General features: G+C 37.8%; 1 protein-coding gene across 1 annotated transcript in view; it reads right to left on the bottom strand.

Moving 5' to 3' along the window:
• The window catches only part of map2 (microtubule-associated protein 2), a 128,162-nt gene that overhangs the window by 16,607 nt on the left and 88,656 nt on the right, over positions 1 to 22,899 (bottom strand). Inside the window, 9 exon segments of the mRNA XM_051118247.1 lie at positions 942 to 1,000; positions 2,187 to 2,324; positions 2,698 to 2,898; positions 3,134 to 3,338; positions 3,341 to 5,982; positions 7,059 to 7,349; positions 10,944 to 11,159; positions 13,799 to 13,873; positions 19,853 to 19,957. Of these exon segments, the coding sequence (XP_050974204.1) occupies positions 942 to 1,000; positions 2,187 to 2,324; positions 2,698 to 2,898; positions 3,134 to 3,338; positions 3,341 to 5,982; positions 7,059 to 7,349; positions 10,944 to 11,159; positions 13,799 to 13,873; positions 19,853 to 19,957 (3,932 nt within the window).

Genomic DNA, 22,899 nt, shown 5'->3' with positions numbered 1-22,899 from the left:
CCAACAATGGCTGTATGATTGAGAGATCCATCTTTTCACACTGAGGACAACTGAGGGACTCATATGCAACTATTACAGAAGGTTCAAATGCTCACTGATGCTCCAGAAGGAAAAACAATACATGAAGAGCCAGGAGAATAAACTTTTGAACAGAATGAAGATGTTTACATTTTTCAGAAGCTACAGAAGATACTTACATATTTCCCAGAAGACAAAATAAAGTAAATTTACCCTGATCTTCAAATTGAAAAAAGTTTTCATCCCCTGACTCTTAATGCATTGTGTTTCCTTTTAAAGCATCGGTGAGCGTTTGAACCTTCTGTAACAGTTGCATATGAGTCCCTCAGTTGTGGATCATTCAAGTAACAACAAAGTATTAAGAATCAAGCATATGTAAAATTTTGAATGAGGTCATTTTTATAAATTCAACTATTATTTTCTCTTTTGGACTATATGTAAACATCTTTTATGTGAAGTATCTTATTAAGATCAGTATTAAATAAAAAATAACAGGCATTTTGTATAATGCCCCCTTTTATTTTTGTAAAATAATTAACATTTTGCAGATTCTGCAAGGTACATGTAAGCTTTTGACCTCAACCATATGTATATACTGAATTCATCTGAATGCACCATTTGTACCACCAGAAATTATGCCTTAACAAATGACAAAATGAAAAAGAGGACCTTTCGTACGTTTTTCTGTCATTGTCAAGGTTATTTGATTTTCGTGAAATGTTTTGCAGTTGATTAAAAAAAATAATAAAAACCAAGCTACAAAGTGTCTTTTATTGTTAAAAATAGCTGTTATTTCTAAGTACTTGAGTTGATCTCTAGTGTATAAACTTGACTATCTATCAACAACCTATTGATAACCTAGTTTTACACTTGAATTGTAATTATCATATTTGTATATGATTGAAATCTAATGTGATGCTTACAGATGCCCGGTCTCTGGAGTGCCTGGCCACACTAAAGGGCAGTCGACCGTCTGCAGACACTGCAAAGAAAAAGAGAAAACAGAGGGTGGGAATGATAAAGAGAAGAAATACATACTGTGACCATTACCATGACCATTGAGTTAAATGCTTTCCATTGAAAACAAAACAAACTGAACGTTACACACAAGCAAATACACTGCAAATGCAATCTTGTACACAAAAGCAGCCACATGTGCTTGAAATTTGCTTTTTTAAACACATTTATTTTACACTAATTTTGCCCCACCTCATGCCATTGTTGCTATCTGAGTTGGTCAGATGTTCCAACTAGCAAAGCAATCTTCTGAAAGCACCACAGAACCAGTGTTTAACGTTTAAAGCAAATAAAAAAAAAACTTTAGTTTTCAGGACTTAACCACCATTGGGTTATTTTTTGAAAATGCACAAGCCAAGGTAAATCTAATTGGGCTATTTAGGATCAAAAATGAAACTGACTGTTACCCACAGCTAAATATTTTGTAGCTACTGGAAGGAAAGCTCTGCTCTGAAACTACTTGGCACAGAATAACAGAGAATTTGAAAACTAACTGTATTACATAAAAGGCTGTTCAGTAAAGTCTAATTGGGGCATTGCTGCAATGTATCAGATGTCTACCACAAATTCAAGCACAATTCCCAGAAATCTAACAGTGGAACTTCATTATGGCACAGTAAGTTCCTTTCCTTCAGATTTCTCTGAGCACCCAGAACTCACTCAAACCACCAGTTGCCTGGCAACCAGAGCAATTGGTCCCTGAATGTTGTACACAACAGAACAGAAATGTTACAAAAGGAGAGGAAATAGTGATTACCTCATAAATTGTCTAACACATTTAAGTCCAAAGGACATCCTTTAAAATGAACTCACAGACAAACACACACACACAAAATGATTGGGTGCACCACATTTTCACAATATTCAATAAGCAGTGCCAATTTGAAAAGAAAACCAAGTGTGAATAAGCGTGGAAACTGAGAGAAGACATGCAGACAGCAAAAAGAAAGGTCAAGCTATAAGAAAATGAAAACATTATAAACAAAAAATTTAATAAAACACCAGAGAGCCTCTTTACAAACACTGCATCAACATTACATAATACATATTGCTGTATAAAACAAATAAAATAGACAAGCATCACTCTTAAAACAACATGCCAATGCCCATGTTTGCCAGCCACATTGCAAACAGCTTGTGACAGAGATCACCTGTGGGTTTCCGCTTAACACACGCATGATGTTGGGTAGGTCTGGGGTGCCTTACGGTGGCCTTTAAAACACTCTTCCGGGAAGGAGAGCACGTCTGAATATCAGATTTTTTTGTGAGCTCAGCCTTCTTAATCACAGCTACAAGAGGGAGACACAAAATCAAGGACAGGCACAATAGCAGTACAATTCAGGACGATAGGAGATCCAGTCACAAAAAGTCACAGTCACAAAATTTAATTCAGAATAATATAACTACTGTAAAATTGCATGCACTTTGTACAGGTTTAGTTAAATCTGACCCTCCCTTGTCTAAAAAAATAATGAAAAATTAACATAAAGTTTTAATTTTAATTAATACAAACTTTCCAATTTTATACATGGCATCTGACATGATTTAAACATTTAATTTGTTGAAAAATGTAACAGGTTATAAGAAATGTCATAATGGAAAAAAAATACATAATATGCAAAGAAATGAACAGAACTACAATGTCACTCCAAGCAACAACACCTTTTTTCTTCTTCAACTCATCCTTCTGGATGGGTATTGGCTCCTTGCGAACAGGTTTGCGTTCAGGGGTGGTGATGCGTCCCTTGGTCCTTCCACCTTTACCCCTTTGTTTCACTGGTTTCTCTGCGGGTGGTTTCTTGACAGGGCTCATCATTCTGGGTAGAGGTTCAATTTTCTCTGTGGCCATGCTCTTATCATCATCTACAGGGTACATGAGGTGAAACAGGCAAGCTACTCTTATACCAGGCTGTGAACATGCATTTACTTAAAATCCAACATGGCCCTCACAGAAACAAAAAAATCTCAAATGCTATACTGGCAAGCCTACTAATGTACAACTGTTACCTAAAAAGATAAGGAATAAGTTAACTTCAAGATAATTCTGAAAGGTTTTGTCATTTGCTAAGCCAATTTTATGCTAAACAGATATTGATACCTTGAGTATCCACCCAGGAGCTGTCTAAGATGGAGTCATCGATAGTGGTTTCATCTTTGTAGTCATCATAGCTTTGGGTTGGGGCCTCGCTCTCTGGTACTTCTATCTCTTTAGCTGGACATAAAGGAGGCTCAACAGGCTCTGGAACATCTATGACTTCCTCCAAACTGGGAGCCTCCATCTCAACTTCCTGTGCCATTTCTACAGACCCTCCTCCTCTTCCTCCTCTTGGAGGAGCTGTGGATGTTCCTCCTCAGAGGGAGCTGAGAAGCGTACACTGTGTCCAGAGACTTCGCTCTCATCGATTGTCTGCACTACCGTAATAAAATCATCTTCCACTGTCACTACTGACTCAATCGCAGCTCTGGGCTCAACAGTGTCTTCTGCAGCCTTGGCCCCTTCCAAGACTTCCTCGTCTTCAGCTTCTTCTTTTTCAACCACTTTTTCCTCCTCTTTTTCAACCACAACCTCAACTGGTTCAGGCTTTTCTTCCACTGGCTTTTCTTCCACTGGCTTTTCTTCCACTGGCTTCTCTTCCACTGGCTTCTCTTCCACTGGCTTCTCTTCCACTCGCTTCTCTTCCACTGGCTTCTCTTCCACATTAGGAGCTGGTGTTGGTTCTGGCATGACCTCATCAGGCTCCTCAGCAAGCTCTACCTCTTCCTCTACTTCTTGAGTCACATTGGCCTCAGGAGGAGCCTCGTCTGTCTTTGAAGGAGGTGGCTGAGGTTTCTCCTCAGGAACTTTCTCTTTGAGCGGCTGCACTGAGTCTTTCTGCTTTACCTCTTGCTCAGAAGGTCTCTCTTCTCTAAAATACTTCTCAAAAGACCCAACTGGAGATAATCTGTTAGGATCTGTTTTAAGAGCCTCTTTCTCACCTGGTGATCTAGGTTTTTCAGAGTCACTAAGATGCATTTTCTCCTCATCAGTTGCACTTTCTACAGAAGATGCTGGGGATGGTCTGATGGGCCGAGCAATTCGGTCCTTCGCAGCTCCGGTGAGCTGGTACACATCTTCTGCATCCACCTCTTCATAAGCTTCCTGATGCACAAGGTCTGGTTTATTCTTCACCTTCTCCCTGAGTTCCTGGAGCTCCCGTTCCTCCTCAACACTCAAAGGTCGGTCCTCCATCTCCAATTTGCGAATTTGCCTCTCATAGTCAGCAATTTCTGCTTCGGTTTCAGCTGCAAGTTTGGAATCTGCATCCAGATCAGGCTTTGCTTCTTCAAGAGTAACAGTTACCTTTGGTGTGATAAAGGTTTCAGGTTGTTTTTCTACCTGTCCTTTTTCATTATCAGGTACAGTTGGACTCTTGGTTTCTTCCAATTGCTCAGTCTTCAAAAGATCAGACTCCTCTTGCTTAGTCTCCACAGAAGGTTTTTCAGAAGGTTTTTCAGAAGGTTTTTCAGAAGGTTTTTCAGAAGCCGCACTCTCAGTTTCAAAGGAATCTTCACTCCTTGGCTTTTCTTCTTCTGGTTTTGCCTGTGGTGCAACAACCTCTGTTGCTTTTAGATCTTCAGTTGTTAGACTCTCCTGTTTTCCAACTGCAACAAGACCAGTTTCCTTCTCCTCTGATATCACAGTGTTGAAGATTTGAGGAGATGAGTCCATTGGACTGTGCACATCTGCAGGTGACGGCATAGGACCAGAGTATTCACTAAAGACGCAATATCCTTGCTCCTCCAACTGCATTTCTCTCTTTGTAGCCATCTGGCCGTGTTCACCTTTGAACAAATGTGCTAAAGAATCACTTACTAGAGAAGACATGTCCATTGGGACAGACTTCCTTCTCATAATCTCTTGGTCTGTGTTGTCAGATGTCAACCTTGATCGAGTACCTGCCAGGTCCAACATTTCAGGCAGGTCTGGGGCCATGACGGTGCCATTCTTGTAACAGCTCTTAGCTTGGACAGGGGATTCTGGAGACTCTGTCTGTGGACTCATCTTTACATCAGTGACTGTTGCCAGGGGAGGTGAAGATGATGGACTTATGGCAGAGGCAGCTGTCTCCAGGATCAGTGGTGGAAATTGAGGGAGCTTCTCTACTGAGGGAGTGGTGACAGGAAGGTAATCGGCAGATTCGTCAAGGCTTCCACTAGTATGAGACATGATGTCAGTGGCTAACGGAGAGAAGTTTCTTGGGAGTCCTTGGGCATCGCCATGATCCATTGCCCCAATGGTAATATTTAAAGAGTAACTTCGTTGCTCTAGTGCTAGTTTCCCAGGAGATAGTCTGCAGTCATCTCTTCTGTCTACAGGTGAAGTGGCGTGGAGTGTGTCTACACTACTTTTCTGATCTGGTTGGACTTCCAAAGACTGTGTTTGAGCCAAGGTGCTGTAGCTGATTTCAGGAAGTGGTAGGTTACCAACAGAGTCCTTTTGTTCATCTGATTTAGTACTCAGCTCATAATACCCTTCTCCTTGAGACCCAGAGGCATCTGTCTTAATTGTAGTGGTCTCAAAATAAGCAGACATGCCAGATTTGTCTTTCACATCCCCCTCCGTTGTTATTTCCATTTGTTTGTCTTGAATTTGCTCTGGTTTGACCTCATGGATATTGCTGGATTCACACGTTTCAGTTGAAGGCTGTTTCACAGCACCACTTTGTCCATCGGGCTTTTCAGTTGGAGCCTCGCAAGGTTCTTTGGCATGAACCTGGTCACTTGGAGGCATTTCAAAATCCTCCATGGGGCATGTTCGAGCAAAGGGGCTTTCTGGCATATCTGTGTCTCTGGCAAGGCTCTGGTAAGATGGGAGTTCATCATCTAGATGCACTGCAGATTCAGTGAAGTCCATGCCAATGGGATCTGTCCTCTCACTGTCCGGTCGTTCTGCTTCCATCTTCACAGCTGAAAGCAAATCTCAAGTAGTCTGCATTGTATAGTATTATTAATAATTCAAAGTACAACATGTTTGCCAGGCCAACCACCACACAGACAGGCAAAGCTCTGGGTCAAATGAACTTCCACTTTCAAATAGCAGCAGCCGATGAGACACACATACCAATTCAGTGATGGAGTGATGGCATGGATATGACAGGACCAGCATGCAGACCCAGAACATTAAATGTTGCGTGGATGAGGTCCAGAAAATGAGGATGAAATATCCAAGGAGGTGGTCCGAACAAGATACTGACGTCATTACAGCAGCAGCGTGATGGAAATGCTGATCTAAAAACTTCTGCCAAATACATATTCAGAGATTATGGAAAATGCATAGTGATTTTAATTTTCATATAACCAAATATTACACATATACATGTGGCTATAATTGCCACTAAAATAATACAGTGTATTCAAATTGTTCTGCATTTTGCATAATTAAAAGATTAAAACAACTCCATGTGAAATGACAATGCTTCGAAAAAAAATGAAATGAAAACGAAATACAATTTCAAATTAAAATAACTGCACAAGCTTAGCTTTTCAAATGCCTTTGAAAACGAAGCATAACACAATATCACATTATCACAAAACAAAGGATTTCCATAGAATCCCATATGTGAAAACACAGGTGTTTTGTTGGAGCATGCAGCAAAAAAATCACCCACAAACTGGCAATGTAGCTGGCAAATAAAAATCAACTGAGCAATGGATAACAATATATGGAAGCGGTCGACCTGGCAGCAGTAGCATCAATAAAGAAACAAGCAGTAAAGTTCAGAAAAAGCTTAATCGGATAGCTAGCAGATGGGAGCTGCTCTGGGAAAAGCTTTTAAGAAGAAAGACATTGACAGACAGACACACAGCTCTGGCCACAGAAGCTGGTCACCATCAAGCCTGTGTTGCCTTGCAGCATCAGCAGATAGAGGAGATACTTGAGCCATCCACCCACATTCCCTTAGAAAGCTTTCACGATGCTTTCGCTTTGCTTTTTATTGTGATGGGAGAGAGAAACATGCAGGTTGTGAGAAGGATGGACACACCTTCTGCAGGGCTTTCTTGCCCCCCTGCCTCCTCAGCTCTACCATTAGGGGCCTCGTCGGCAGCAGTAGCTGCCTGTGTGTGAACCTCAGCCTGCAGGCCGGGCAGAGCCTGTGCTTCGCCTATGACCTCTCCCCGCTCTAGGAGCTCAGATGGGGGTTCCTGCTCAGGCTCCTCCCCACTCCACTGCTCCTCCTCCTCCTCTTCCTCTAGAGCTGCTGCTGTTGCTGCGGCTTCTGAAGTCTCCTCCTCTTCCTCCTCCGCAGCTGAGAGACTCTCTATGGTCTCCTCTTCTTCATAGAGAGGGAGACAAGTGGAAACATCAAGACTATAGACAACACAGACTTGGGTTATTTGGGAATCAAAAGGTGGGACACTTTCAGCTCTATCAGTTATGAGGACATATCCAATGCAGTTTATGACTTGTAGTGTTTTCTCTGACCTTGAGTATATGAAGTGGTGTAGATAAAGGTGAATAGGGAAGATGTTCATGCACATCAAACAAGATTCGTATATATATATATATATATATATGTTGTTCCTCCTCAATATAACAACTATGCAAACTAATTAGAATTGTATGTATTACCAATTTAAAGTGAAAATAACACAGGTAACCGAGTCTTTCCTCACAATTATAAAGAACCGCTTGTCCGTTATTGTGGTGTTCCAGACATGCATAAGATGATTTTATTTTGGCTTTGTTTGGAATTATTTTCATTAGAGGAGCAAAAAGAGACAAAATACTGGCCATATTGTGTCTGAAATAAAACTTGTTTATAGAACTGCTACCTGCATCCAATAACATAATGCTGATATTGAATAGAAAAACCAATCTCGCTTCTGTGATCATACTTAAATCAGTTTTCAGACAATAAGCAATGGCAGTTTCCTATAGGCTGAAAAAATGACAAATTCTAAAAACTCTAAAGAACCAGATTATTTATTTCCAGGTACATCTCAGTTACATTATTAATGCTTATTTCAAAAGTTTATGACAAATACTCTATATCAGCTCCTTCATTTGTTCAATTTTATTCTTGAACATGAAAATATGACTTGCACACAACACACTTGCACAAAATGCTGTGTGTTACTGCATTGTTTCTCTTAACTGAGACTGAACAAAATGCACAACGGCATAATAATGCCGGTCAGGGAGTTATTGAGATGTCAAAATGAATGTGAAACCGGGGAGGTTATGAACAAAGCTTACGATGTAGTTTATTGTCAGAGAGAGAGCGAGAGGGAGAGGCAGACAGAGAGAAAGAGAGATAAGGAACAGCAACAGTCTCTGCTGGGAGCCAGGCTAGATATGGAGACGTAGACCACACCAGGTCATATCTCAGCAGGATGCTGCAGTGGAACGAGGGATGAGGGATGAGAGAAGAGAGGGTATATGAGGGAGAGAAAAAGGGAGAAGAGGACAAATTGGCAGCAAACTCAATGTCAAATGTTTTAGGGGATTTAATGGTTCTAATTCCACTTAATGATCCCGGTAATGGATTATTTTAGTACTTTTAAGGAAGCAACACAACCTACTTTAAAAACTAAAAGTATTGCTAAAACAAAACAAAGAAATAAAATTAAAAAATAGATTAAAAACTTTAACTTAAAAATATCTGAAAGCAAATTAGAAACATTGCCTTCACAACTAAATGAAATAAAATGAAAGTACTAAAATGACTAAAATAAATACTACAAGAAAAAAAATAAACAGAAATATTAAAAAACTAATAAATATGAATAATGCATGTAGCAAAACTTAAATTAATAAAAAATAAAAACTACTTCAAAATATGATTACACACTATAATTGTATATAATAGGGCTGGGCAATAATATCAATTTCTCAATTTTTAATTGGTTCTCATTTGTACAAAACAATATTGATTCTTAAATTTCAAGAATTGAATAGTCTAGCGTGTTTTCAGTTAATGAATGGAACAGCGAACTTCCAATCCAATAAATCGTAATAAGCTTTGTGCTTTGTTACTTTTGATATGAAACAAAGCCTCAGATTTCAAATTGTGACCATTTTACTACAATATTCAAGCAATAAATGTCATTTAATGTTTAAATGCTGTTTAATGTGAAGTGACAGATCGCTGTAACGCCTCAGTCAAAGAGAAGTGGCTGTGCGAAGCGCACATGAACTGATCATCTCCAATTTAATACCGGTTTCAGCACGAAATAAACATGAATAAACATCAGAAGGGAATGTTAAAAGAAAGAGTAGGCCTAAAACTTACCGAAATCCGTATCCTGTCTCATGTAATTGCTCAGTGTTTCAACCGCGCAAAGAACTCAATATAACAGCTTGTAAACAAAGCAATGTTACATAACGTCACATTTACAATACTTGTTAGTCAGCTAGAAAAATGAACACTAGATAGGAGCATTTTGCTAAATATATGCAGCATATAACATATTCATTACAATTTTTACTGTACTTCAGTATTTAAATCTGTCAAGCTTTTATGACAGCCACCATTTAAATGTTTATATTTCAAAAAAAAGTAGAAATATAATTATGTAATTGTAACTTTATTATTATTAAAACTTAACTTAGTGTAATTTAAGCATGTGAACACAAATCAGTTTAACCTTCAATACTATAGTAGTACCAAGTGACTATATTTTACAGCATTAGCTGAGAGATTTTTTTCCTTAGGAAAATTTAGCATGTACTGCATCTGATATATATTCTAAATATTCAATACTGAATCAAATCACAAGCTTGTAAATCAGAATCGAATCATGTAATTTGTGTCAAAACCCAGCCCTAGTATATAAATAATACTAAAATTACACTGCTTTAACTATAGTCATATTAGTCAGTAATCTCCCAAGCAATAATCATACATAACTCATTAACAATTTTCAGTTCATTTCAACTTGGATGTAAATGAGAGTTGTTCACTTATTAATTAAAAGGCCTGCTTCAGTCATTCAATTCAACCATTAATTGGACTGCAACATAGATTGCAGCATAGAGTGTGTTGTCAGTTTACTGTCTTATTTATTTTGCACAAAGTCTTTCTCATCACATTCAATTCATTCAGATTGCAACCTCACATCTTAGCTAAAATGAAGCATTGAAGATGTTTAGAAACCAACAAAAAAGCTGAAAAACATTTGTTTCCAGTATTTTCTAAGTTCTTGATACCCAACCCAAGTTAAATTGGAAACACAACCCACAGTGTAGAAATCGTGTGATTAACCCTTCTTCCCTGATGCAATAAGGTCAGAGATGTGTGTGTGTGTGGGCCACCATGTGAAGAGCTGAAAGTCTTCCTGTGATCTACAGCATGTGTACATCAGCAGGTTGGAGAAATGTAAGGGGCCTGTTGAGACGCATGGGTACGTTTTGGGCCTGATGAGGGACAATCAAAAATACAAATGGACAGACAGGCTAACGTACGGGCGGACAGATGCAGAGACAAGAAGACGGCAAACAGGCAAAGGAGAAAATGTGCACAGCATGCACAAATGTCCTGCTGATGCTGCAAGTCATTTGGATTTCATTTTCAGAGTCAGTGATTTTCCTTCCTAAACCGAGCGCTACATAGCAGCGGGGATTTTGCCCAAGAACACAAGCGCTCGTGCCTTTTTTCTGCATGGCACAAAAGTTGCGCAAAATCCAAATGACTTGCAATGAACAAGGTACAAAAACAGATACCACCCCCACAAGACACGCTTCGGTCAGAGTGGGCACGACACAACGGAGACAAAAGACAGGAAGAGGCGGACCAGAGAGAGAGAGAGCGAGAGTGAGAGAGGGAGAGGTGTTGATGCTGAGCTGAAGAAAGAAGTGGAAGGAAAGAGAGAAAAAAAGGAGGAGGAGGGGAAGAGAGAATGGCAGAGAGGAACCATGCGAGGTTCACCTTCGATCTGTCTAAACGCGGCGGCCTGCCCTGGGGGGCGAGAGCCAGAGCGCGTCCACTCTGGGCTGAATAAAGGGTGCTCATAGTATTCCTCGTCAGAGTGGTAGGGGTCATCCTCAGGCACAGACACTGAGATGGAGGGGGCGAGGAACTTGCACCTCTCGCGAGAATTTTGGAAGCGGCGGAGAGGACCTGCTTCCTCCTCATCCCCTACATCTACAAATAGACACAAGGAAAAGAACTGCAGGGAAATCTGGACAAAGAGACAGAGACAAAGAGACAGAGAGGAAGAGGAAGGAAGCTAGAAAGGGTGGAGCAAGTAAGGGAGGAAAAAAGAAACAAGTGAAAGAGAGAAAGGAGGTGAATCAGAATATTCTAAAAGTGAGAACTGAGGGGAGGGGATAAAGAGAGAGCTAGAAAGAGAGAGAATAAAGAGCTAAAAAAAATCAGGTGTAGAGAAATAAAACAAGATAGGAGTATGTGTACGAAAAAGAGAAAGACACACACAACACAAACACACAGTGTCGAGAAACACAAAGTGTGACTGTAGTGGTGCTATGCCATAACCAGAGTCTGAACATCCTGAATGGCATTTTAGAGGTTTGTCTAAAAGTGAGAAAGATCGAAAGCAGATGAAACTGCATTAATATTAAGTTTCTGCTTAAAGTCAACATGAATTTTACTTCTGTTACGTGACATATTATATGACTAGTAAAATAATGTCTGATAACAGTATGACAATAATTATTTTCGATAACTGGCTAATATAAAAAATCCATGTAATATTGCATAAAAAAGTTAAATATAAAACACACAAGAAGTAAAACAAATAGTATTCATTAAAAATAATTCTGTTAAATCAATTAATATTGATGAATGAATGAAATAACTTAAGAAAATATTAAACAATTTTGTATATATATATATATATATATATATATATATATATACAACATTTGAGATAAAATGCCTCAATGTAAAATTGGTGGAAATAAAAATAAAAAATAAAAATAAACTGTAACACTTTACAATAAAGTTCATTAGTTAATATGAACTAAGAATGAACAATACTTTAACAGCATTTATTAATCTTAGTTAATGTTAATTTCAGCATTTACTACCCTAATAAAAAGTAATAGATTTAAAATGCATTTATTTTATACTAAGTATAGTTCAAGTCTATTAACATAATTACTGACATGTCGCTTGAGATATAAAAATTGTAAACTTTATTTGCAGTACTGCTTGTGCACAATCTACATCTTAATATTAAGCCTAAAATATGCATTAATGTCACTTTTGATGAGGACTGTATTATCTTTTAATAACATTGGTCTTTAAATGCAAAATATTTAAAGTGTAATAGTTGCAATACTTACACTTTAGCACAATCAGATATACTTAAGTATATCTTTATTTGGACTTCAGCACTACTTCTGTACAATTAAAGTGCGTTAAGTAAAACATTTGTTTTTCCAATTTAGCAGACTTTAAATATAACAGTTTAGTACACTAAAAGTACAATTGCAGAGTATTTTTATCAAGTACATAATATTTAAACGTATTTGAGGTATACTTAGCATGAAGTAAACGTATTTTAAATACATTTTAGTATATTTATTTTTTCACTAGGGTAATGCATTATTAAAATCACAAGTTGTGTTTGTTAACATTAGTTAATGCACTGTGAACTAACATGAACCAGCAATGAACAACTGTATTTTTATTAACTAGCATTAACAAATATGAATAAATAGTGTAATAAATGTATTGTTTGTTTTTGTTAGTTAATACATTAACTAATGTTAACAAATGACACCTTATTGTAAAGTGTTACCAAATAAAACAACAACAAAACGTAATATCAGCCAAAAACTGATGGTGAAAATAGATTCATCCCTGATTAAGCTGTTCAAAAGATTGCTAAAAATAACAACGAATTGTGCGCAATAATACCAGGAACATGTATTAAAGAGTCGATTTTGATTTCATGTTGACTTTAAGTATGTGCTTAATGACTGTGTTTAGCGTGGCTCCTCCTGAAAGCTGTTAGTGATTGTGTTAATGACATTCATGATTAGTTTAGTAACTCAGAAAGTGATCTGAGTATGGCATCGACCTACCACAGGCAGAACAGACAAACACAGTCAAAATGACGAACGAGCACGAGCGCATAACATCAACAGCACCTACGACACAACATGCAAAACTACAGACAGGGACGCACAGAGGAACTGAGAGAGGTTTGGAGCAATCAACAGATCTGGTTTTGGAGAGAGGATGAGCAGGCAACCTGAATGCCACACCATTTCAGCCACAGCCTAGAAACATCAGCTGCAGGTGAGACAGCGCAGCATTCAGTTCAAGGTTTAAGGCTTTCATGCAGGGCGGAGTCAAGATCCATGGTTGGGCGAGGTATAAGGAGGGGTTGAGTTTGATTGGTTAGGAAGACTGGAAAGGGGCTGGGTCACTTTGGCGTGAGTTTTTGATCAAGATAAGCTCCCGGAGTTAGCAATGATGAAGATGAGGCCATGTTTAAGAGCTGGAGATGCTGGATGAGGAAGAGGAGGTCGACTTGAATGATGTCAACATAGGAGGCAAAGTTGATCCTGCAAACACAACTCCATCAATCTTTGGACCAGCCCCGCAGATCAGCGGAGCGTCTGTAGGGCACTGTGAGAGGGGTGAAATCAGCCTGGAAGGGGTGGGACTAGCAGGCGTCCCAAAATAGAACACCCTCATTCAAGCCAGGGTCAGAGGGTGACCGGAATACTCATGGAAAAAAAGGTGTTTAAGTTCTTTCAGTGTGTTTCTCACCTCACCTCTCTCCATACACACATGAAGAATGACCCTACCTTGATCCAAAGGCCCAAAATGCTCTGCTGCTGGGGACGGAGGAGGTGAGGGCGGCAGGTTTGCAGAGTCCTCCACTGCAAACAAACAGAGGAAAAGAAGAAAAGATCAAGACAGTGTTCAAGATCAGACCAGCACATTTACAGTTCGGGCGTCCCATTGTGGTTCTGTGAACTGCCTATGGAGGAAGAATTTTAAGGCATTATAAGACGTTTGAAGCAAAGTTATAAAGTTCTTAAAATTCTAAGAGAATGTTGCTTGTATCCTTCATAAAGAAGACAATCAGACAAAGCAAAAGAAATTTGATCATACACTAAAAAATGCTGGGTTTTTTTTTTTAGAGTGCAGTTTTTCTGGGTAGTTTTTCCACACTCTAAAAATGCTGGGTTATTTTTTAAACCCAAATGCTAGGTTCAGCTTGTTGGGTCATTTTATTATATCGTTTTTAATATTTTGTACCCAGGTGCTGGGTAGTTTTTCTGCACTCTAAAAAAATTGCTGGGTTATTTTTTTTTAACCCAAATGCTGGATTCAGCTTGTTAGGTCGTTTTATTGGGTTATTTTTAATATTTTTTACCAAGGTGCTGGGTAGTTTATCTGCACTCTAAAAAACAAACAAACAAACAAACAAAAAAAAAAAAAACGCTGGGTCATTTTATTAGATTGTTTTTAATATTTTTACCCAGGTGCTGGGTAGTTTTTCTGCAAAAAAAAAAAAAAAAAAACACTGGGTTATTTTTTTTTTTCAACCCAAATACTGGGTGCTGGGTTCGGCCAGCTGGGTCATTTTATTGGGCTGTTTTTAATGTATTTACCCAGGTGCTGGGTAGTTTTTCTACACTCAAAAAAATGCTGGGTTATCTTTTTTAACAGAACAGATGCTGGGTTCGGCTTGTTGGATCATTTTATTGGGTTATTTTAATAATTTTTACTCAGTTGCTGTGTAGTTTTTCTGTAACTAAGCTGCTGGGTAATTTTAATGGGTTATTACAGTAAATATTGGGTTATTTTTTCTACCCAACCTCTGGTTTCAGCCTGACTCAGACGAAACACTCCGACGCGCGGGCTTTTTGCATTCTCTACAGGGAAGAGCAGTTTCTCAGCACCAATTTGGTACACTTCTTCAGCGAAATAAAGGATTGTATACATTTTATTTCATTTATAAAGTCTTGATGTAAATTATAAATCTTTTACACAACGCAACATACAAGGACGAGTTGTCAGTCAGCTGCGTCAGCATCAGTCTTCTGCATGATGGAAACGCCTTTTGCCTTGCATAAAATAAATTGATTTTATTTGTTATAATACTGAATTTAATTTAAATTGATGTTAAAATATGTTCTCTAATCTCAGTACTGTTTGTTTACGGGCAGGTTATGGAGTCACGGCATCTTTCATCTTTGTGTGAAACACAAGGCGGCGGTCTGAGATTCACAGTTCCCCTGGCGAACAGCAGCCCATCACCAGCTTAGATTTCGCAGACACAACGTCACGAGAATTAATTTTTTAAACAATTAGCACTGAATTTGAAACAATAGTTGGCTTAAATAAAACATCTCAGCACGTTGGGTAAAAACATTTAACTCAACCAGCTGGGTCAAAATAACCCAGCATGTGTTCTGTCCAATATTTACCCAGTGCTGGGTTGCAGCAATCCAGCATTTTTTAGAGCGTAACTGAACAAAACGAAACAATAATAATAAAAGGTAGAGAAAAATACTTTTATCTAAATAAAAACATGTTTTTTCCCCAATATTTATATGTGCCATGTATTTTTATGCTTACTGGAGTATCACATCATGAGCTTGTCAAAATACTGACAATAAACTATAATAAACATATGTTCCAAATAAGTTTTTTTTTGTCTATATAGACTGCAGTGTAAAAGATTAGGGTATCTCTATCGCTCCCTTTTTTTAATCGACACTCTAAAAACTGCTGGGTTAAAAACAACCTAGTGCTGGGTAAAATATGGACAAACCCAGCGACAGAGTTGTTTTGACACAGCGGCTGGGTGAAATGTTTAGTAACCCAACCACTGGGACAAAACAACCCAATCGCTGGGTTTGTTCATATTTTACAAAGCACTGGCTTGTATTTAACCCAGCAGTTTTTAGAGTTAACTTTTACTAAATTAGGATGCATTACATTGTTCAAAAATCACAGTAAAGACATTTATAATATTGCAAAATTAAATACTGCTATAAAGGCTGAATGTATCACAGTTTCCACAAAAGCATAACTGTTTTCACCACTGATGAAAATACATTTTTCTGCAGCACCAAATCAGCATATTAGAAGCGTTTATGAAGAAATGGCCCTAAATTTTTGAACAGTGTAGTACGTATAAGCAAGGAAACTCAATAGGTTTTGTATTATGAGCCTACAATTGTATTTTTTTTTCCTTTTGACCTTTAAATAGTAACTGTAGTAAAGAACAGGCTGCTAAGGATGATGAGAAGTAGAGAGATGAAGATGAGGAAATGCAAGCCAGCTCTGATGTGACATTTTCTTAATCTTAAGTATGCAAAATTTCTGTAAATGCCTACACAAGATAAATAAACCCTGTGAAACCCAGTGGGCATGTTTTAACAAGGAAAAACAGATTCATGAAAGAATAAAATTGTATCTTAAAATGCAATTAGCTTGTATTAGCTTATAAAGGGACTCCAAGGGGCAAGCAGTTTAATAACAATAGAATAGAATGTAAAAATTCCCCCACCCCCAAAGATATAAATGGGGTTGTATGTGAGAGAGAGTTATTTCTAAGGATATGCTGAGAAGAGAGGAGTCTGGGCTCAGGATTGGTATGCTGAATGCTTTACCGTCTCTAATCCTTTGAGCTCTTCTGACAGAGAGACTCAACATCAAGCATGTTAGTGCAGAAATCATTATCTAATTTTGCTGACTAATTCCGGCACAGCAAGTGGAAACTTGAAGCTATAGATTTTATTTCATTTTTCCTTTTTCTTTTGAAGTCTGCCAATAAAGCATCTGAACATTTTGGACTGCATTTGTAATAGAAAAAAGAAAACCTGAAAATCACATTCACGTGTGCCATTATATGTACTGTCTGTATTATTTCAGCTTTGTGAACATCTATGTATTATCACATACAGTTCTGCAATAAGTTTACAACCTAATGTCACCAGCATACTGCACAGTCCTCATAAAATCACTGTCAAAACACTCAAATTGACATATGGTAACAACACATGCTCACAAATGAACTTTTAAAACCATGAAAGCGCAGATAAAACCACGTCACAAAATACATGCAGCACGACCACAGAAACCAGGAGAGGAAAAAAAGCCCACCACTTTTACAATGACACCAGGCAGCCATTAAAGACAGAGAGGGCTAAAGGCTCACCCTAATGCTGACCCTCTCTGCCCTGTGTTGGTGCACACACATACAAACACACAGATAGCCAGGGGCGGGTGGGTACAGAAATCAAGCAGAGAGGAGCTGGGACAAGCCAGCTGTCAGGACAGATATGCCATTATGAAGGAAAAGAAAGTGCCCTGCTGATGCTTTCCACAGCTTTGATCAGTTTACACACAGAACGAGGAACGGACACACAGAACAACACTGACCACATACCACAGAGATAGGAAAGCAAAAATAAATCTTATTTGAATACTGTCTCTTCATGTTGTGTTGAACAAACATGAAAATACGTAAACATTTAAAGGAACAGTTCACTTGAAAATGAAAATTAACGAAAAATGTTAATATCTGCACTAGCTCTCCTAGCTTGTGAGAAGTAGTGGTATGTGACCCTGGACCACAAAACCAGTCATAAGTAGCATGGGTATATTTATAGCAATAGCCAAAAAGACATTGTATGGGTCAAAATTATCGATTTTTCTTTCATGCCAAAAATCATTAGGATATTAAGTAAAGATCATGTTCCATTAAGATATTTTATACATTTCCTACTATAAATATATCAAAACTTAATTTTTGATTAGTAATATGCATTGCTAAGAACTTCATTTGGACAACTTTAAAGGCAATTTCTCAAGATTTTCAAATAGTTATAGCTTGGCTTTCAGCTTTCAGATGATATATAAATCTCAATTTAGAAAAAAAAAATTGACCTGTATGACTGGTTTTGTGGTCCTGGGTCACATATCTGATTCATGAAGGGTTGTTATTTTAAATAAATATTTTTAACAAAACTGGTCCAAATGAATAAAATTAATGAATCTGACTGGTCTCCACTAGTTCATGACAGCTATTGTATGATTTTAGAAGATTTGCAATGCACCACACAAGACACCTGGACTACTTTTCTCATGCCTTTATGGTTCTTTTGGATTCTTTCTGAAACTTAAAAGCAATAGTTTCTAATAACTACTAAAGTACACTACTGTTCAAAGTTACAGTAATATATAGTTAGTAATATGAAATATTACAAATTAAAATAACCCTACTAATAAATACAACTACTATTCTACTTCAGTATATTTTAAAATGGAGACCATTTTCATTTTTAGGTGAATTATAATTCACCTTAAAGGGGTCATCAGATGCAAAGTTCACAAAGTTCACTTTTACTTGTTGTTTGAACATTAATGTGTATTGGCAGTGTACGAACCTAATAATATCTGATAATATATAATACAAAAATAATATCCCCTTTTTCAAATCGAGCCATTCATAATGAACGTAGTGGTCGTCATTTACTCCTGACATCTGAGCCACTGAAGATGCAGTGGATTACATTTGTTTGTGAAGGGAATGCGCCTCCCGATCTACATATATCCGTCTATGTTCGCCCAAATCATTTGTGATCCAGCTTCACTTACAGCAGAAGTGAGTATAAGGTGTTTTTTATAAATCTTTGCAATCGCCTTTCCTAATAACGTGTTAGTTAGCGAGTTTAGTGGCTAAATGCGGCTAAAGTAAACAGGCTCGTCACTCCACAGAGAGAAGAGAGGGGCGGGGCAAACAGAGCTCATTAACATTTAAGGCAACCTTGCCCAGAACAGGATGATTTTTGCAGAGCTAATTTTGGCAAGGTAAAAAGGGTGTTGTTTTACACTACCATTGATAATTTTTAACACAAGTATATTAAAGACTTTTCATTAAGACCCTAAAGAATCATATCAACTTGTGGAAAATGGGCATTCGATGACCCCTTTAAAAATGAAAACGGCTCCATGATTTACTCACCCTTAAGCCATCCTACACTCTTAAAAATAAAGTTGCTTCACAACAATGCCATAGAAGAACGATTCAATCAAATGTTCTTTAAAGAACCAGCTCTTTCTTACATTTTTATAATCTGAAGAATTAAGAACATTTTGTGCAATAGAAAGGTTCTTCAGATGTTAAAGGTTCTTTATGGAACCATTTAGGCAGAAAAGGTTCTTCTATGGCATTGTGAAGCACCTTTATTTTTAAGAGTGTAGGTGCATATGACCTTCTTATTTGAGACGAATACAATTAAGTTATATTAAAAAATGTTCTGGCTGGAACGCCACTCTACAACAGTTAGCAGAAGCTAGAGATTATGACTAATAAAGTGTTAAATATGGATATTTTTCTTACAAAAATGCATCATTTTGTTTCAGACTTTATTATTGTTTATGATGGATTTATGCACTTTTATTGGACTTCAGCCATCCAACTTTATCTTAAACTCCATTCACTGCCATTATAAAGCTTGGAAGAGCCAGGACATTTTTTAAATATAACTCTGATTGTATTAGCCTGAAAGAAGAGAATCATATACACCTAGGATAGCTTGAGGGTGAGTAAATCATGGGGTAATTTTCATTTTTGGGTGAACTATCCCTTTAAGGTGTAAAATAAATTACAAAGACTCACCACCCAAGAATATGTGATTATAAACTGTAACTTTGTAACTAAAGTCTGTACACTTTGCTAACAGCCTCTGAGAAGGAATTCAGGAACCAAAAAAAAAAAAACTCTTACTGTTCCCACTGCCTCATTTTTATTTTCTCATCTCTGCATGTCTCACCAACACAATAAAGTCCTTTAAGAGCATCCTCCAGTACCCCAGGATGCTCTCCTGCAGGCCTACCTGATGGCAGCCTGACGGCAGTGTCCGGATGCAGCTCCTGCTCTCCCTTCAGTACTGCTACTGCTTCAGCCGTAACCTCCTGCACGATCCGCGCTGATACTTGCTCTGTGCGACACATACACATACACACACACATCAACACACGCCCACATGAGTATGTTCATGGGCAAATATTCACACATACTTTCTGAATCAATCCAGGCAGGATTTTTTCACTTCTTTTGTTATAATAAACTACTTTTAACCAAACAAACAATCCCTGCAGTCCTTACAAAGGGCTGCAAAGAGCTCTGAGCCAATGAGAATGCGACTCTGTCAGCACATTGTAAGAAAGCCGTGCACACATACCGTATGGTGGCACACACATTGTCACACACATACAATTATGGTCTTTATTGGTGTTAAAAATAAATATGAAATGGTTTGAAACAATATTAGAAAGGTCAATTTTAGACGATCCTTCAGGAATCATTCTAATTTGCTGATTTGGGAAATGTTCCCAGGCACAGAAACGTAGTAAGGACATTGTTAAAACAGTCCATGTGACATCAGTGGTTCAACCGCAGTTTTTACAAAGCTATGAGAATACTTTTTTTGTTTTCTTTGCAGCACAACAAGTATTCTCGCAGCTTGGATTTCAGCAAAAATATCTTAATTTGTGTTCCAAAGATAAACGAAGGCCTTACAGGTTTGGAACAACATGAGGGTGAGTAATTAATGACAGAATTTTCTTTTTTGGGTGAACTATTAAAAAAGAAAACTAGGGCTGGTGATAAACCGATAACAATAGCTATCACACAATATAAATTTCCTTCGATAAACGATAACAAGAGTTCGATAAATGTTTGATATAATGTTTTTGCAGCAAAGGCAGAATGAAAGCACGCTAGTCATTTAAAGTGCACCACTCGGACCATTTATCCGCTCGGATCAAAGTTCAAAAGGCGGTGCTGCACAAGTTTACTAGAGCAGATGCGTTCACTCGCTGATGAGTCACGCGACCACTAAACAGTACTGTGAAATCCAGTGAGAAGCGCTTGATTTCAGCAAAGAACACAAACAACTCGGTTTAAAGCCAGATCAAACAGCGCTGACAAACAGGAGAAAAACTGTGCACAACGATACAGTCAGAAGGCTTTTTAATCTACAAATCACCATTATTTACCATAGATTTACAATAGTAGCACTAACTGCAAAGTGGTATTATGTCAGAAATGTGGGTATTGGTGTTAAATTTCATTATATTATTAATGTTGACATGTATTAAATGTATTGAAGAAGGAATAATGGAATATAATTGCAGAATTTTTTGTGATTAAGCTATAGCGTCCATGCATTTATACTAAATGTATTTAGACTACTGTTTTTCATACAAATACCTAGAAACCATATTACATTTTTACCATGTTACTGAGGCGCTATATTGAATTAATGTATGCTACTATGGAAGACCTATGGTTAATTAAAAAAAAAAACCTCAAACAGTCAGAATAATTACGTTTCGCCAATTTTTACAGATATTACTGATTTGGATAATGAACATAAATCTACATTTGCATCCTAACTCACTACTATCAAATGTGTATTTCTAAGAGACAAAATTTTTTTTATCTCATTATTAATATTATCAGGCAACACAAACCTGTGTCTTGGTTTGAGACAATATCACTCACTAAAACACGTAGAACTAAGAAATTATTGTTTTCTAAGATATTTATTTTATTAAGGAAAAAAAGTGTATAAGAATTGTGAAGTGTCTGTCATGTTCTGACCATAAAGAATAGTTTAAACTTTAAAGCCACAATTAACTGTCTGGTTTTACAGCTTTCACACTGTAGCAAAAATCTGCTTTTAAACTTGAAAGAAATAAAAATTTGACATTTATTGTGATAATTATCGATATCGACTGATATGAAAAAAAATTATCATGATAATTTTTTGCCCATATCCCCCAGCCCCACTTGTCGCTTCAGTTAGGATAGAGTGTTAGAAACTACATACTTAATATCAGCAACTAGACAATCCAAAGACATAATTGCACATTATTATATGAGTCAATCTACAAAACTATTCTTCTCTATAATTGCCTAAATACAATTTCACACCAAATAAAACGAACTTCCGATGTGTAATTCAGTTTTATCTATGTCCTTTCAGAGGATATTAATTTAAAACTCTAACTCAGAGGAAAACGCTCTCAAAAAAGAAAAAGAGAAAGCTCAAAATGGCAAGAAAATTGGCAGCACGTTGAGAGAGTAAATTGTCATGGTAACAGCAGATTGGGGAGGTATAAGAAGAGACTGCAACCGATTAAGCAGCGGGTGGAATACAGCCCACGGATTGGCTGGCAACACGCGTCCAGGGATAGCTTCTGCTTTAAAACAGCGCTATTAAAAGTATCCCTCAGCTCTTGAAGACACTAACACACTTGCATTAACACATCAGATAAATTTCAGTGGCGTCAACAGTCTGATTTTAAACTCAAGATGGATCTAGACAGTGTTGCAACGGCCACCCATAGCTGATGGCAGCCATTTACAGTGCCTACAAACCAACTGTTTAGGAGTATGATTTCAAATGCATCCCAAAAGCACATCTAGTGCAATAGCAAGCTCAGCATAATGTTGTAAACAGCCATGAATCTTTGTTGTTTTTGCAATATTAATCAAGCAAGCACAAGGTGAGGCATTTCAGTATAATTGAAGTTGATGCTGCAACGATCAGATGACATGTGCTGAGACACGAGACCGACACATTAGCACCAATGGAGAAAAACACAGCAGCAAGGCTTACGTCAAAGCTTTCTGAAGAGATGCGAAGTGATTAAGGGCCATTTGCTACTCCCACTCTCTCTCCAGTGCAAACAGACTGCATGATGGGAGTCAGCAATGCACTGCTTTTGTTTCTTGTGCACTTTTCAGGCACAATTTCCGCCCACCTTACAGCCCCGGCATCCGCCCACCCACTCACAGACGCACATACACACACAGAAAGGGAAAAGAGTTTTGCTCAGATCCCATTAGAATAATGTTCACCCACGCAGACTC

Source organism: Labeo rohita, chromosome 9 (genome assembly GCF_022985175.1).
Source record: "Labeo rohita strain BAU-BD-2019 chromosome 9, IGBB_LRoh.1.0, whole genome shotgun sequence".
In the NCBI taxonomy this organism is placed as follows: domain Eukaryota; kingdom Metazoa; phylum Chordata; class Actinopteri; order Cypriniformes; family Cyprinidae; genus Labeo; species Labeo rohita.
The sequence above is the reverse complement of the archived record's forward strand: the minus strand, read 5'-3'. Positions and strand labels throughout refer to the sequence as shown.